Consider the following 18,811-nt stretch of genomic DNA (forward strand, 5'->3'; position numbering starts at 1 on the left):
TGTAAGATGATGCTTACAACCAGCCCATTCACCCACAACATGCAGAACACACGCACAAGGGTGTGTTAAGATATTTCAGCTGTAGAAAAATCCCAGATTTTACTTGAGGCAAGTCACCTCTGAATCTGTATGCATGGAAAACAGCAGGATTCCAGTTGCGCTAAGGTGATGATTAAACTTGCCTTCAAGCAGAAAGAGCTAAATAAGACAGGTTACCAGTCAAACCTGGATCAGAAGGGTGAACAAGCAGTCTATGCAGTCTGAGGCCAACACGGAACACACAGATTTCTCTACTGGGCCTCTGAGAAGGTTGAGAAATGCTTTCCCACCATGACTAGAGGCAAGGGAGCACAGGATGGATTCCTGCAGTGCCAACCATGAAAGAAATGCTCCAACTTTTCAATCCTAAGAGCCAAACACACAGACCACTCTTCATCGTGACACTGGCTGAGATGCAGTCAGACTCACCCACCTGTGTCATGACAGAAACCTCTTCTCTCCACCCCCTTCAGCATTCCCTATACAAAGTCTCATGCTCAGAAGTATTCCATCTACCCAGACGCTGATGGGTCAGACATATTCAATACTTTTTCGTGTTCCATCTTCTCCTTGCTCTCAACATCTCTGCAAGCCATAAGACAGAGCAGAATAGAGCCATCTGAAGAAATACATTTATTTGGCAAGAAACCTCCAGAAATTCAACTGTAGAGCCTCAGGATTGAGAGCAGCTTTCAGCAAAAACTGTAAATACACTATTGCTTCTACCCTAATGCGGTTCAAATAGGTTTTCATGGAAACAACAGAAAGGCACAGCTCCAACACCAAGGTCAGCCATTTTATCAAATTTCAAGTTTCCATCAAAGCAAAACAAAACATTTCTAAAACTTCAGAACAAAGTGTAACAGCACTGCCAAAAATTTTCATAACATCCAATTTTAAGTAAACACCTAGTACAGGGCAAATCAGTCCAAGGGTTTCAAGTTGGCTTGATCCGAGCTGAACAAGGCAGCTTGATCTAATAATGAACAGCATCAGAAATGGGGTTACTAGCCCTGACACTCTGGTATCAACACCAAAAATGAGCTGCCTTAACATATCATGGACAATAAAGTACCTTCAGTGAACTCAAAGTATGTTTCCATTGTTCCCATCATTACACCAACTGTAATTGTTGGTGTAATTGTTCCCATTCCATTACACCAACTGGAGGTGGTTACAGCACATCAATCTGCTCAAATCCAAAATCTGTTACAGTTTGTGTGATCCTCACAGCTTCCGGGATTTCTGCTCTCTCCCTTACTGCTACAGCTTCCTTCAGTCTAAACAGTGGAATGAACTTAAGTACTTCATAAAGAATTAGAAGGTCACCTTCATGGTACATAGCAGGAGTCACCCCCCAAAATTTCATGCATCCTCCAGAAAGCCTAGGAATTTTCCTTCCTATTCTGAACCAGGAATTTTCAATAGTAAAACCTTCCCAGGAAGGAGAGTTTCAAGTGAACTCAATGTTCACCAACTCTATTTTGTTAATCTAGGAAGCCTTCAGATAGTAAAATTAAATTCCCATTTCCTTGCTCTCTAACATGCTATTAATGGACAAAGCTTTTTTTGTCCTAAAGAACAACATGGCATGATCTATGTGTTTTCTCTTAACAAACATGGAGGGGAGGGAACATTGAAAACCATATGCAGTGTCTTCACTCACGGAAACTGAAAACACGAAAAGTAGACAAAGACGGGATCTTTTTGGAGTATAAAAGAAAGTCTGAATTGAGCTGTAAAAGCATTATGCTGTAACTGATTAGCTCAACAATTCATTTGTGAAGGTATGAAAAGAAATCAATACTAACTGGACCTCTGTGATTTGTATACTAATTAGACTGTTCAGCATATCCTAAAACACAAATGTGATTTACATGAACCTTTGGGGACATAAATACTGGAAAAATACTGATCAGTCACAGAAAGCAGTTCAGGCAAAACCAAGTAAAAGTATGTCTACCCCTGAGTGGAAAGTGCTCATTGGGAATTTGGCTTGGAGGAAAGACAGAAGATGCTTGCGTTGGCCTGAAAAAGATGCTCTAGAAACATTCCGATCCCTTTCATGAGGAAAGAAAAAGAAAGCAAAGGACAGCTGAAGAGTGTTAAAGGTACTTAAAACTATTATTTCTACTACAATAGCATCTAAAGACATCCTTGTGCTGCATGCAAACACGTAGTAAAAAATAGCATCTGCCAGCAAGTGAACAAAACACAGATAAGACAGATGAAGAATGACAGAAAGGAAGTCCTGTCTGCACAGGCCAGATTGTGCAGATGGGAAGAGAAGCAAAGACACTTTAGGTAACCGGCCAAAGACCACATAAAATCCAATCTGGGAAAGAAAAGGGTCCAGATCTCTCAAGTCCCAGGTAATGGTCAGCCTACAGCATCGTGTCCCTCAACATATGTTAACACAAAGAAGGAAGGAGCTGTACTGATTGATAAAAAGAGAAGGCATTTAGGACATGCTGGTTTTCAGCCCTGAAGAAGACTCCATTCTCAAGAATTCTGAATGAATAACAGAGAGAGATTGTAAAGAGACTCCTTTACTCTTCCTTGAGGAATGGTATTTGCCTGCCTTCTTGCTAAGGCATGGTAGCACCTGGACTACAGACCCTTGAGACAGAGAGAGGATAGGGGAAAGTGAGCACTGTAACAGATTAACAAGGTCACACTGGTGGAGCACAGGTAACAGGAGAGAAAAAATTGCTGCAGATGTAAACCTCCTTGATGAAAAGGTCAAATAAAGACTTGTCCTGTTTCTGAATTAATACAGCATAAAGCACTGAGGTACCCACGCTGTAAAACCAAAAATTGCTTCAACCACTTCAGGGATCTGCAGGTCATTTTGTTAAGGAGACATCCTTAACAATTTGATCATTAAGATTTTAAATCAACAACATAACATCTTTCCAAACACAGCTATAAATACAATTGCTGCTGGATGGAGTCTTCCTTCTCATCTACAAACAAATTGCAAATATTTCTACTCACTGTATAGATCTGTTTCGTCCAGAATTTCAGACTTGATGATCTCTTCAATCACATCTTCTAAAGTGACAATTCCCAGAACTTCATAAAAAGGATCCCCTTCTCCTTCATTGTTTACTCTTTGTACTATAGCCAGGTGAGACTTGCCTGCAAGAAGACAGATCAGCAATTCAGACATTTTAGAAACTCCCGAATGATCTGAAATTAATAACAGAACAACAGACACACAGGTATAAAAGACAAAAAGGATGTTGTCAGGCTTTATGGAAAAAGGTGCAAAGTTTAACAGATGCTTAAAATCATAATCTGATTTCTGTCTGAGATACACATTCCTGGGTCACACAAATCCACTCAATGCACTAAAAGAGAACTAAAGAGATCAGCATTCCCATTCTAATGTCTTTCCCAGAAAAACTGTCACCCTGGCCTTGAATTCATAGTATTATCTTGCTGACAACTGTTCCTCTTCTTATCACATGCACTGACAGAGAAAGGCCAGGCTGGAGAACTCCTTTGCAGAGAGGTCCCATAGATGTTCTCCTCAAGCTTGGGAACAACAGCAACAATGGCCAAACCACAGACACATGGGGACAAGGCAGAGCTGGGGAGAAGGGGTCAGCCCAATCCATCAGTTTCTCTTTTTTTTCCTCCCTTCCTCAAACATAAAACTTATTTATATATTCTCCATACAGAGGGGGGACATATTATTTTGGAATTAATTGATTAAAATATCCAAAGTGACAGTGTCTGATCAACAAAGAGAAAAGCTGAGATATACCAGTGGCTCTCCCTGAGCTGTGCACCATTCACAGTGAATTCCTAAATTCCTTTCTGCCACAAGGAATAATGATGATGACAATATTATCATGAGCCTTCAAACTGGCTTTGATACCCTTGGTTGCCATTTTCCTGACTGCCACTGAAAGCCAGTCTTTTGCCAAGCTGCATAAATAGTAACATGCATTATGCATTCAAAGGGTCACCAAAGTGAGTGGCATTTTGAAGTACAAATACAGCAGATTTCAATATGCTTTCTGAACTATCAGGAGCTAAGTAACATTGCCTCACATTCTTCTTCGCTGGTATCAAAAACGATACTTATCCCCAACTGTGGATGGCAACCAAAATAGTCCAACTTTGCTTACGCCCCCTTTATAGGCAATAATGTCTGCGTGTTTTAAGATTCGGATTATTAGACTACCAAGCATTCAAACTATTCAAACCCAGACTTACTCATGCTTAAAGAATGAAAATATCCCGAACAAATTAGACAAGGGAGGAAAACTTATCAACTACTGATATAAACATTGCAGCAGGTCAAGTCAATTCACTTTGGTAAGTTTTTCACATCTGCTTTCCCAGGGACCCAACACAAGCAGTTAAAAACAAATTCTTGGTGAATGCTGTCTGTCGAAAGTTAAATTCTTTTGCTATTCCCAGCTTGTGATCATTTAAAAGGAATTTTCCAAAGCAGGGTCTAATATTAGACTCAAAATGAAGTTTCCATTCCACTTAGGCGATATTCTCACCAAAGTAACTACTGCATAATCTGATTGTCTTGGAGCTACTCGTTTAGATGCAGATGGACATACTTTAAATACCAACTCCACAACACTGCTGAGTCTTATCTTGAGGAGACCTTACTCTACAGCGAATTAATAGAAAGATGATCTGTGATTTTTAAACTATCAACATGCATATTGTACTGAAAGTCTTTCATTGTGCCAGATTTTACAGGTTTTATTTCTTTGCATTACTTACAAGACTTCCAGCTCTTTTTACCACTCAGTGAACTGTATTAAAATAAAAAGTGACTTCATAAAAATACGAAAGATTTAAGTATGGTTATTAGTGCTGTTCCCCTATAATATATTACTCCAATTACATCCTTTCAGCATAACAATATTCAATAAAACTGCGGCACAAAAATAACATTACACAGACAAAACAAATATTGCAATTTATTCCCCAGTGCCTGCTCAGATATTAGTGTATTTGCTTTCTAGTCAAAAGGCATGGCTCCTTCCAGAACCATTTCTATCACAGACCAGAGCAGCTCATTAGCACATGCTTATTCAGATGCTAATTACCCAGGATGGCCATTCTCATACATTAGTAAATGGAAGATCTGTACAAGTGGGTTAAATAAATAAATTAAAATTAAAACAAACAAACAAACAAAACAAACAAACATACAAAAAAAACCCCACACCAAACCACAGCAGAAAAACAAAAACCCCAAAAGACAATGCTTATCAACTCAATGTTTCAGCTTTGATCAGAATCACCAAATTTGAGCTTTTTCCTCTACTTCTCTACTGCCTATGACATCGCTGAACTAGGTAATGGAATTTTAAATTTTGAGAAGAACAGGGGAGTCCTGGACACATCTACAAGCAGTGGGAGAGACTTATGAAAATGGGATTGGGGAAGGCCCTGAGGGGCAATACAATGGGAAGTTGTGCACAGGTTTCATCCACACACCAGTTACATGCCCTTTCCATCAGTAGTCCCCATCAAGAATTCAGAATCACTAAAATATGTTACGCACTCCCCATTTGAGCAACTGATCCGAGCAACAGTACCTAATGTGAGACAAGTGACCAAAATCTGTACCAGCTACTACTCTCTTAGGCAAAGTGAGCATATCCAAACACAGGCTGACACTAACCTTTCTTACCTCTTGACTGTCAAGTTTCCCTGTTCTGGACTCATCACTTTGTTGGAGTGAGAGGAATTGAAGCCAATACAATTAGGTTGCCCCTAAAAGCCTGACTTTTTCTCCCAAGTCTTCTCTTTCCTATCCATTGGCTCCAATGTTCATGCAGTTACTTGATGAGATAGACCAGATCTGAAAATTAGATTTCTTAGGGTTTTGCAGGATAATTTTGACCTAGATGCAATACTTTGCCAGAATTCATCAGACAGTGGAAAAACCACCAGAGCTGGTAATGGAGATATTACTAAAGATGCATTCCCAGACTGGCTGTCCTCTCAGACACAGATGACTGCAAAATATTCTCCACATACGGAAGTAGTCAAGGCAGAAAAGGCTGAAGAAAAAGCTAGAGGAGTGCAGACGCCTTTACACATTGCAAAAGAGCACAACACAACATGTGCTCAACTTTAAAAGTGGTCTGTAAGTAAAATAGTGACTCCGAGTGTCTGAAACAGAAATGGGCTACAGCTTTATTCAAACACTTTATCAGGCCACTGGTAACTGTTATATCATTTCATTCAACTGGGGAAGAGAGGCTTCAGCTTGTATTTTCCTCTGCTAAGGACATATAATACATATCCAATAAAGAGCTGAATAAGGCAAATGCTCAGGTAAGGACACCTGGACTGCCTGTAATAATCCTAGGGCTTTGAGAGCAGAACACAAATTAAACACAGAGAACAGATGTGCATGGAAATTACATAAATTTATAAATAAGTTCTGTATTTCACTGATTAGGTGAAATACAGAAAACTGTGGTTAGGCCACAGTCTCTAAACCACACTATATAGATGACACTAATGCTTCTTTAAGCTCTCATTTTAAGTGTTGATACAATGAGATTTAGCAAGTGGGCAGCTCTGCAGCACTGCCAGATCTGATGATAAAGGCCTAAATGACCCGAGTGATGTGTGACCCACAACTCCTCTGTGGCCACAGGCAGGCAGCCTTTGCTTTCTGCCTCAGCTTCCCCCCTGTACAGCGATGGCCTGTGGAGCTTAGATGTGTACATGGCTTGAGATACAAGTCGTGACAAATTTTAACCTCTCAGTTACATTCATGGGCAACTAAAGCACCAAGCAGCTTTGTTAAATGCAAATCCAATCTCATCCTATTGCTTAAAACCCTGCCACTCAGCTTAGATTTTACTCTGTACCACAACTTCTGATTGATTAATCAAGCTAATTAAGAAACATGAAGATACTTAGTGAAATCCACATGAGCAAGTGAACCTAGAACAAGCTTCTTGGAGTCCATGTGGTTTACTGACCACACAGAAAAGAACTGGAAGAAATGCCTGAAATACTCATTCTCTTACAGTACCTTGATCATTTCTGGAAAAATTTATTAACCAAAAAAATCAGTGCTAAAAATCAGTGCTAAATCAAAGCTATGGTAGACATTCATAAAACAGAAGATTACTTTAAAGTAAGTCTGTGGTAAAACAAGAATCAGGCTAGTCAATTTTTGTTAAAACCAGCAATGTGAGTCTGTTTGCTGTTGGTAACTGCCCTGGTGTGTTAAGCCATAGCCTGTTTTATATGCCTTCAATGACATGGAGTAAAATCCCAGGAGGCGTTTAGCTGCCCTTGAATTTGCTAATTAATGATCTGTGCTTCCGAAAAATCCCCCTCTTTATTCTTACACGACTGTTTTCATTTTGACAAAGGTAAACACTTGGGTCTGTCAGTGAGATTCACAGGTTCAACAATACATTATACAAAACAATCAATTTTAAAATGCATTGTATAATTTAACCATTAAAAATAACTCCCTCTGGAACAGCCACAGCTCGCAAGCAATTATACCAAAGTAAAAAGTGTTTTTCTAAGTTTCTTTTCTGCAGTACAGTTCAAGGACGTTAAATCTCTCTTCTTTTAGCAGAAATCTGCATTCATGCTCTTTGCTTTTCCACTTTGATTATTTTCAGTGGAGAAATCAGACTGCTATTTTCTCCACACCCTCACAAACTGGTGTGTGTTGCCTTTGGGTTCACAACACGCCATTCACAGAATCAAGGCAGACCCAAAACTTCTGCAAAAACACAATCTAGATTTAGACTAGGCTTTTTAGATCCTGCTCTTTTTAGCAGCAAAACACACAATTTTGAATATATATTTGGGAAGGGAACCTGATAACTAATATTCATTTAATACAGCCACATGAAACTCATCTAGATCCTCAAGGAAATGAGTGAAAGTATCAGCACAATCACAGGGAATACAGTGATTCTCCTTTAAACTGGAGAGCTCACAGTCTTGTACAAACATTAACTAGAAACCACAGCAGCCTTCACAGGAAAATAAAAAAGTGGCACTTTAAATAGACTCTTTGTGTTAAAGTCCATTTAGTGGGAGGACACCAAAAAAAGCAAAAATCAGGGAGAGTTTCAGAATGACTTCCTGACAGTGAATTGTATTTGTAAGGAATACTTTCCCAGGGGAAACGACAGAAGCTCAGTTACTTGCAACTTTGAAAACTCGACCAGACAGAGCTCTTAGAAAGGACTCAATTACTGTCCCCTGCCCTGTGGCAGATGAAAGAGAAGCGATGAGCTAACATTTTCCATCTCCAGCAGCCTATCAGTCAGTGTAGGCGCTCCAACCCAACCGCTGCCTACCCTTCAACCCCTTCTGGAGGGCCTTGGTGAGACACACGCTGACAAACTTCATTTGCTTTGCTGCTGCTTCGAAAGGTGAGAGCGCAGCTCTAGAAAGGTGCAACCTGCTGCAGCTTCACACGCAACTGAACTGAAAGTGGCAACAAACTTGGATCGCAAACTGCGAAGTCAACACAGGTACATGAGTAAAACAAATTAGCTGGGAACCAGAAATAGTTTGAGTGAAAAGAAAAAGGTCATTTCAACTTAAGAGCTCTGCTATCAAAGTGGAAATCTTAGGGAGGAATCAGAAGTGAAAACATTTAGGGAAAACTACTACCAGGTATAGGAAGGCAGCAAGAACACAAATGAGGAGTGGAGAGAAAAAGTTTCAGAAACTCCCTGAATATTAGTAATGACTCCCTTGCCACGAACAGCATGACAAGGCTTGCCAGTCAGGCAGTCCTTATGCAGTAGAGAATTTGGGCTGAACATGGCTGGTGTTGACAGTAATCAGGGTCCATGAGGTTGTGAAATGCACATCACTAGCTGGGCTGCTCCCAGCGTTGGCCAGAACTCTGATTTCAGACTGGTAAATGAACAAACACCAGCTGCTTCCCAAATGTGGAAGCTGTTATCTTTGAGAATTATCCACTGGATCTAAAGGAGAGGAAGAGAGAGAAAACATAACACGTGAGAAAGAAAAAACTCTCTTGAAAGCAAAAAGGGCTTGGACACCTCTCTGACACTCTAACCTGAGTACAAGGTTGCGATATCAGGACACTGGTGGCTTGAGGTGAGAAACAGGCTGTAGGGGTTTTTTTAAAAAAAAAAAAAAAAAAAATCAAGGAAGCACTTCAGGAGTGCAGTAAACTAAACCAAGAGAAGAGGTGGCAACAATGAGAAGAGAAAACATTGAATCTGGAGAGAGACCTAGTGTTATTTGGGCTGACACAGAACAAAAAAGTTCATATAAAATTCAAGGCAAGCAAGCAGAATATTGAAATCATTCTTGGCCATGGTTCAAGTCTTCCACACCAGATGAAAAAGATACTGAAGTGTGACTTATGCTGATGTGATTTTCCCTGTGCCTCCATTTCCCAAGGCACGTAATGACCTTTTGGAAAGAAGTGTAAGAAATGCATCTCCTTGCTGCCTCACACCTCCACAGCATGGTCAACAAGGATTTTTTTCTTAGTGTTCAAGGACCCTAAAAAGGAGTCATGCTAATTTTATTACTTCCCTGTTTGTTCAAGATTGTCCCACTGATTTCAGCATTCCTTCAGGAATGAAGAGCAGGCACCCGCCAGCAGGAATGCCGCCAGCAGAGGGAGCGCAAAACCTTGGGTTTGCTAAATTCAACGCTTCAGGTCCTGCCCAGACCTCAGTCCCTCGGTGAGCGGATGGAGAGGACAGGTCCTGGATTCTGGCATCAGTGGGGCTAGGCTGCTGAATCCTTTGAGAGATGTGAACTTCAGCTGGAGATCCACGCCAGTGACCCTTTTCTGCCATGGCCTGTTCAGTGTCTCCTTCTGCAACTTTGCACTGCTGCTATGACTTGGACCCATCCCATCTTCCTCCCACTTCCCTGTCCTCGGGGGGGGGACAATTTCTTGAGCCCTTCATAAGGGCACAGGAGAGGAAACCATCACCTTGTTAGTCTCCTCCAGTCCAACAAGCTGCTTCCACTAACCAACAGTTAATCCACTAAATGAAAACAAGAACATCAAGAGATGTTTATGAGCAACAAAAATAGGAGCCAATCCAAAACAACAATGAACTCTGATGACTCTGATGTTCAGGTAACCAAAACACAACACCGACAGAAACAACAGCCTTATTCTGTATCATTACAGCCAAAAATCCTACTGATCTAATCCTCCCTCTAATCCTGCCTCCCTCAATTCCTAGAACAGACTGAGTTTAATTCGGGGAGCTTCTAGATTTTGGCATCTACACTATGAGATTTTAAATCCGACAAAGGTAAAGTACTAGAAGGCACAACAGAAACATGTTTGGACATTAGGAGGAGGTTAGCTGAGGCCAACATGCTTACATAAGGACCTAAACCGTACTGAGAGCAAAGAGCACAAGCTGAAAAGGAAGAGCAGCATCTTGGGACTGTGGGTTGTGAAAGGAATTGGGGGTTGGATATACTCTCTTTTTTTTTTTTTTTTTATTATCACCATCAGCTCCTATAGTTTTCTTTGAGCTCACTATTTAGGACATAAATTTAAAATGGTTCTCATGTTACTGACATCTTAAATCATTAATATTCTATTTTAATGACTTGTTTTACTTCAGGCCATTTATATCACATGTAGTCTGCAACTCTAGCAGCCACAAACCCAGTCTGGTCGATGGTGCCATCAGATTTTTCAAGCTCAGTGCAAGGCTTTCTAATTTATATTGTGGAGGGAGCCAGGGGAAGCTTAACAAAAATCTACTGGGTTAACTTTCTGAATTGGTGACAACACTTTCATCCAGCAGGATTTATGGAACTCCAGAACCACTTAGGTGTGTGCGCTTTCACAGCAACCAGGGGACGAACACGCCTGTAAACACCATCAGTGCCGGTGACCTTGACTTTGCACGAGCGCAGGATCGGGGCCACGTGAGCACTCGTGCTCTGACACTGCACATTTGCTTCTCTGGAATGTAACATCAGTGCAGGGATTCATGCACTGCCATTACAGAGCAGTTTCCAACCACTTCAGCAGAACACGAAGGATACTGCAGAGACCTGAAGGCACAAGAAACACAAACACCTTCTCCCACTGGCTTTTAGTTTGGGTCAGGTTCCATGAGGTGTAGTCATGAAGGACCAGTTGCTGCAGAACTGTGTTTCACACTGTCAGCAAATTTAATGGGAAGTGGGGAATATCCTCCAGCTGGAAAGTGACTCTTTTAAAGGCTAAAGATATGGCACATCTAAATGTAGCAAAGTGTCAAGAGAGACCCAAAATTATGGATCAGAGAAGCTCACTGGAGTGAGTGACTATTTCCAACTTTCTTAAGGCACATTTTCACTTTGGTTTGGTGCAATTTCAGCTAATGACAGATCACAGTTGAATGCTGGACCCACGCCTCTTCACCAAGAACATGTACAGATCAACAGTTATGGATACGGTAGGGGGGAAGTAATTTACATCACCCAAAGTCATGCTGGAAGAGTCTGATGCAAAAGAAGTACATAATTGCACCTGTGATTTCAGAACTAGGCATCACAGATATTTAAATGTCTGTAAACTGCAAGATTTTTGCAAAATACTAATACTATAATACAGGGGGGGGGGGGAAATCCATGATTTTGCATTTTTCTTAGGATTTAAGTAGCTCTTATCTTGATTATGTGTTATTTTCAAGGCCTATCAGGCAAAAAAACTACCAAAAGAATGAGTTCAAATGCTGACTCAGCATCCTTGGAAAAAGGAGAGGTTACAGAAACCTGCCTTGTTTGGAAGAACAACAACACTGGGGGTATAACTGAATGTACTCTTACTATTATCGAAGAACAAATGTAGGATGACTGGCTTTGCTCCCAGGAATTATCAGTTACTCATATCTGTAAGATTTTCAAGTGAACTACTAATACAACATCATCTTTCCATCCAGACACAGTAAGATTAATTTTCTCAAAAATTATATTACTGGGTCAGATTTTAGAAGTGGAAACTTCAAAGACCAATCTCTATAGCAATTATGCTATTAATATTTTTAATTACTGACTTTATTCAGAAACTTTCTGAAGTTTCCATTTGTGAACAACCATCTAATTAGTGGGTTTTTGGCCCACCCTGTATAGCTCTCTGGCAGGGTGAGTTTGTCCAGAGCTCTTGAAGGAGGAAGGAAACCTCTCAGATAAGACAGCAAAGCCTTGCTGCTTCAGCAACAGCCGCTGGAGAGAACTAGAGATAAGGTCAAGAGGGAGACTTGCCCCTGAGCAACAAGAGACTGGAGATAAATGAAGAGAAGAAAAGGAGTCTAAGAGATTGAATTTGTGAAGTTGCCCCCACTGTTTTTGCTGTAATGAAGAGTTCCTTTACTGCAGAAGACTAAATCAGGATTGCTCAACAGCTTTCCAACTTTTTCCAAGGGTGTGTATGACAGGGGATGATATGTAACTCACACTTACATTACAATATTTTTCAAAGTCTCCTAGTCAATATTTACACGAAGTGATGAGCTGTAATATTTTAGTGACACAAGAGGAATTCTGCAAGGATGGTATTTCTTTCATGGTCTGCCTGTTTAACTCAGGGAAGGTGTAGTGGAGCCAGCCCTGTTTTCTTTGGTATTCTGCAGAAATCTCTATCATTATTTTAGCCCCATCCAAAATGAATGTTCATTTATTTGCTCCCAAATAACCTAAGTACTTGCTTTAATATCACTGACTTCTGAGGCTTCATTTATTTTGGCAATTTTACTCCAGAACAAGCTTTGTGTCATAGTTTCTCATAGGGAATGGGGCTGTTGATCTAAGCAAAAGACCTTTCCATTCAATCACCTCTGGCAGGGGACAGACCTCTATTGTTTTTTTAAGTCTGCTCGCCTTGTTTGAAAATGAGCGTGTCAGAACATCTCTATGAATTTATCTAAGCCTAGGTTCTCATACTTCTCTATTAACACCACGTAACAGCATTGCATCAAGGTATCAGGACAGCAAGAGCTCCCAAGTGTCCATTTGAATCATCTGATACACATGATCCATTCACCCAATGCACCCAACTCCTCCTGCAACAATCTGATGAGAGTTATGGTGAAGCCCAACTCCATTAACTATGGACACAGCCTCAATTACCACAGTCGAACCCACTGGCACAGGTCAAATCAGCTTCCCTTGTGAGGGCAGAGGGTGAATTAAAACTCAAACAACCCATACAGCTTTGCCCACAAACCTGTGTCCATGCTAAGAGTGCTCCGACAGTGGCAATCCCTAAAACACTCTGACCGTGGAAATGGCATCAGAGTAGCTGTGTCCTATTGTCGTGACTCCTGCATCGCATTTGTTTGTTTTTAGCTAGGGTTAGGCTGAATTCTTCTGCATCCTCATAAACACTAAACAGCTCTAACTTCTGCTAGAAAAGACATGGGCAACTAGGTCACGCAACTACAATACACGCAGTTCACTGTTATCTTCCGTGACCGCTTGAAAACCCAAACATTCTGGGTATGCCACTGCAGCACAAGCTGCAGCCAGAAAACCAGTCTACTAGGCTCTGAGAACTTCCAATTAAATCTATAGTATAAACAACAGTATTTAGCATATTAACAATAGCACAACGGATATCTGCTGCTGGACGTGGTTCCAAGAACTGGGGCACAAGAATTTGGAAAGCTAAAGATTCACAGCCAGACCTTTTCTTGGGGTCTGCAATGCCCTTGAGGTTCTTTCTGCATCTTCTGCTTGTTCAGTAAAGGTCCCATTACCAATGCAGCTACTGGCTACATGATGCTGCCTTCACAGAACAAGTAAGAGCTTAGCTCTCATCTCTACCTCGGAGGGAGAAATAGGAAAAATCTCCTCTCTCGTCCACACACATTTTCATGAAGCTGACAGAAACATGGTATGTCTGACTTTTTAAAGTCAGTCACAGTATGTCAATGACTTCTAAAGCTATGGAGGACTAGGACAGGTAAGGAAAAAATAAACAACAAACTGATAAAAAAAAATCCCAACCAAAAAAAATAAAAACCATCAGACAAAAAAACTCCCACAAATTCACCTGAGCAACCTCCCTCACTGCAGTAACAGTTCAGACCCTATGCCAGTCCCCTAAATGCCAGAAGAGAACAAACTTCAAAATACTGCTATAATTTCCACTTGCAGGAAGAGGCTGTCAGTCCTTCACGACAGTAAAGGGAAAAAAAAAAAAAAACACACCAAAATTTGCCAGAAATAAAAATGATTATATAAACCCCTACTTCATACCACGCACAATTTGTCTAGTTGAAACACCACGTTATTTCAAAGTAGAGCTCAAATACACACTTAGTCTAAATAAGACGGACTATGCACGATCCACTGCTCTGCATCCCAACGCACACCAGGTCAATACACGTGAAGGTCCCCGTCATTCCAGAAGCCGGGAGCCCGGCCACACACACGGCACCGCTGCCCTTACAAGGGTTAGACAAACAGACCAGCAAACCCTGGCAAAAGGAAATGCATTTCGAGTTCACAGTGGGGCTATCGCTTGGCTATTTCTGTAGCGCCTGTATCTAAAAAAAGATCCAGTTCACACAAGTAGCTATTTTACCTTACTGTCCCACAAGATCTAAATGCATTTTTTCCGATTACACTTTCCCACCACAAAATACACAACAAAATGTGACACATATTTTTAAATATTCCTATGAAGGCATTTTGTTTATATATAGAAACATGAGTATATATGGAAACATACAACCCCCTGTGTTTATATATAGATGTCTCCTCACTGTATAACTAATATTAGTTCATGGAACTGAAGTCACACACAGCAACACAAAAAAAAAAAAAAAAATTAAAGTTCCAGTGAGCTTTGCCATAAAATACACAAAGCAGAAAAAAAACCTCTTGGATTTATGATAATCTCTGTATGAAATACTGAATGGTAAATTCCCTTGAGAACTTTTCTGACACAAGAAATACACAACAAAATAAACAAATTAGAAGACAAGTCCAAGAGGCTCTCACTGAAGAGACATCTAGTTCACTCTTTTCCTTTTTTTTTTTTTAACCTCCTCCACTCCAGCAAAATCTCTGTCATGAACCAGAAGAGAGGTACAAAGAAGTCTTCCTGAGGTCCTCTTCTAAAACCCATCTCCTGGGGAACAAAAGACCATCAACTTCACTGAGAGAAAGCATTTCAAATTACTACCACAACTGCTACTCTTGAGAGAGTTCCACACGGTAATGTCCCATCTGTATAAAAGAAATACACGCTGATAGTTACATGAAGGTGATAAAAGTTCTGCATAAGAATTATTTGCACAAATAATTTTCTCTAATTATTCCTCTATGGTTTGGTGTCCCAAACACCACATTTCTTGCATTTAACCAAAAGACGAATGCAAAATTGACTAATCTGTTTCAGTGCTTAGGCTGAGGAAAACAAAGTAAGCAGAAAATATGAGACATGTTTCTAAAGAGAAAATTTAAATACTTTTTCCATGGCCCCAGGGGAATCAGTAAAATGGATGAAGAACACCCCGAGTCTCAATCCCATCTTATTTGTTCAAGCACTTATTCTATCCACTCACAGCACTTATACTACAGTCCTTGAACAGTCACAGGAGCCTGTTTTAACATACAGCCAAAACCCCCTGCTTGAATGCCTTCCTTGAGAGTACAGAATCCTGGTTTCTCATTGCATGAAAATGAGAGTTTTCAGCAGTAAAAGCTGGACACCGCTGTAGAAGTTTTCAGCAGTAAAAGCTGGACACCGCTGTAGAAGTTTTACAATTACCATCAGTAAAAAGAACACCTGGATGACCTGAACACTTAGTAGCTCAAGGTTTTTTCTAAATTAAACTACAGCTACTGAAATGATGGCATAGCAGCCCTTTGCCTCAGGGCTGTAACTCTGTAAAATGCTGGAGTCAACTGGACAAAGCAACCAATTTAGGGCTCTGAACAGGGAAAGGTTGGGGTAGGCACTGTCCTGGAGCTTAGTGGAGAGCCTCAGGCAATAGCTGTTTTTAACGGGAGTGGCAGATGGTTTTCCAAAAATGAAGATATTTCTTTAAATCTTTAAAGGCTGGAGGCATCTCACCTGCTTATTTCCATGGCAACTTCTTACCAAAAAGCTGTTTATCCTAAGCTGCCTTCTCTCCTGCCCTGCACCTCCTGTTGCATCAAATAACCATAAAAGAAAATGGATGAATGAACCCAACTGGCAACTGAAACAGTAAAATTTCAAAGTTTTCTTACCAAAACATTACAGATCTCTGTCCTACTTCACAACATTATCACCTTCTTGATGGCTGAAAATTAGCAACTATATAAGAGGTTCAGCCGCACAGCCCAAGGCAAGAGTACCACTCCCCAATCTAGAGTAAGACTAGATCAGTGTAGTGAGAACAGAACAGAATTAGTTCTAGATCCTCAGTCCAAGAACTGCAAATGTACCCAGCTTCACAGGAACACCAAGTTCTTTCATGATCACAAGTGATCAGGAGCTCAGATCCATTATTCATTGAGATGATGACATGTCTGGCAGAACAACAGCTCTTGGCAGGACAGTAAAATATTTATGCAGTGTAACAACTCAAAGAAAATGACTTGCCAAATTGACTGCAACAATGGTCTTCAACCTTTTTCAATTTATGGACTGCTAAAAATGTTCAGTGGGAATGCAGAACCTTGTAATGCTGAGCTCTCTACTGACAAAAGGCTTATTGTTTTTCAGATACCTTTTTTTGAGACGTCCAAAATAGTCTTTGGACGCAGGCTAAAAAAAACCAAAAAAAAACCCAAAAAACACCAGACCACATTATTTTCTGGAAAATATTAAGCAATCTTCCTTACTATACAATAACCAAGACCTAAAAGCCTGAAATCATACTGTTACAGGTCCCTGCAAAATAAAGATATTCTTCCTAGTGACCTTAGCAAAAGGTTACGTGACAAACATGGAGACGAACCACCACATAAAGTGATCAATGACAGAACTCAGAAGCAAAAGAGCTGCAGGCAAGGGAGAGCAGGGAAGAGCACGTAGTGGTGTATCACCGAACAGAGGGCCCCAGGCAGAAAGCGAGAGCACACACAACCCTGAGAGGGACACTGAGCGCTGAATCCCACATGGGTTTATTTCTAAGGAAAGCTGAAGTTGAAATTAAGGGTTGGCAACAGTGGTTTTTTTAAAGGCAGCATTTAAAGAATTATCAACAGAAACAAAATACTGGGTAGGGGGAAGAGAAGGAAAGGGAGGAACTCTGGGAACTGCAAATGAAATTCCTGTTATTTCCAGTGTGGCAGCATTTGAATCAGTGCTCAAACCACCATCTCTGCCCTAGCTCATTAGACTACCTAGTAATTTGCCTGCTTCTGTACAGCAGTGCACCGTGGGAGCCACGGCGATGCAGGGATGAGAGAGGCCAACATACCCAGCCTCACTGGGGACAAGGGAGCAGTAGGTGAAAGGACCAGGAAGATGACGGCAGGGAGAGTATGACTGTCTCAAGCACTGATGTGTTTTATCACATGTACCAGTTCAGTTCATAGCAAGTTGGCCTGGTGGTCTGGCCATCGCGAGATGGCTGTTTCCTGCAGGAATCAGAACAGAGGTGATCCCAGGGGAAGGCTTTGCAGATAATACTAGGAAACGTTCTATGGGCAAAGGGAGCCATGTGAAAGAGGTTGACGCTGCTCTAGATGTGCAGGGGTGGAGACATTTTAAAAGGTACAAGAACAAACAGGAAGCTCTTGCCCACCCTGCATCTCACTGCGACGATGAGCCCTCAATTCCCACCCTCTGTCATGTGCCTTAAATTCCTCACTGCATTCCAGGCAGCATCATATTCTACCCTCATGCTTCTCACTTTAACACCTTGCTATGAACCACCCTTTCGAAAACCCAGACTGAAAACAGTTCCTTCTTCCCTTGCGACGGGTCTGAGACAACCTCTGAGGTGACAGCAGAGAGCATGAGGTCCAAATCTTTAATCAAGAACAACCATCTATCTGCAAATAAGTATCATAGCAATTTCTTCATTAAATATGGGAGAAGGTGTGTTTTTCCAAACACCAGGACTAGTGAAAACTGATTAGCAGAGGAGCTCTGAGAGAAGATTGCAGTGCTTCTGGAAATAGGTTTTAAAATGACATGGGGAAACAAAGCAAGAAAGTAGCCTGAGAAAGAGATTTCACTGATCTGACAGGACAAAAAGACATCTTAGAGCAGCCTACTGTTCTCAAAGGAGATAGGGAATATCTTCAAATGCTTAAGGGATTATGAAATGGTGGCTGGAATGAAGATGTGAAAACCTAATGGAGAAAGAACAGCATGAATACAAGTGAAACGATCAGAAGTGCCAACATTGGTATGCAGGTTACACTAGAGAATGAGCACAGACAATACTAAGAAAGAAGGTAAGAGCATACTAGGACAAGATGGTACAGCTGCTGTAGCAGTTACTTGCTGAAGCACATAGGATATATCAGAACAAGAAAGGGGTTTGTGCACAGAAATTTCCCTGGTCATACGACTGAGTTGTCCATGGGGTCATCCCAAGCTGTTTATGAGAAAGTCTCCTGGACTCTGTGAACAATGAAAGCAGGCCTTTTTCCATCCATCTCTCCCAGAGAGAGTATTTAAAGATTTGAATTTTCCCATCTCATTTTTGGTTCATCTCTCTCTTCCTATAAATAGAGAAGCAGCAGTGCATCCATCTCTTCTTCAACTTTTTTGGTGGTCTAGTGTTGCACACATGCTGGAATGTTTTTCTAGTAAATGATAAGCGATGGGAAACAA

At 40.9% G+C, this 18,811-nt stretch overlaps 1 protein-coding gene across 1 annotated transcript in view; it reads right to left on the bottom strand.

The window, feature by feature from the left end:
• Positions 1-3,180, bottom strand: part of LOC114066269 (metal transporter CNNM2) — a gene marked incomplete at its 5' end in the record, with an annotated part of 29,846 nt that extends 26,666 nt beyond the window's left edge. The window contains one exon of the mRNA XM_027900821.1: positions 3,037-3,180. Within this exon, the coding sequence (XP_027756622.1) occupies positions 3,037-3,180 (144 nt within the window). The remainder of the gene's footprint in view (positions 1-3,036) is intronic.
• Positions 3,181-18,811: the final 15,631 nt, after the last annotated feature.

This window comes from Empidonax traillii, unplaced genomic scaffold, assembly GCF_003031625.1.
Source record: "Empidonax traillii isolate 1590-97213 ecotype Southwest subspecies unplaced genomic scaffold, ASM303162v1 scaffold752:size306384, whole genome shotgun sequence".
NCBI classification, from domain to species: domain Eukaryota; kingdom Metazoa; phylum Chordata; class Aves; order Passeriformes; family Tyrannidae; genus Empidonax; species Empidonax traillii.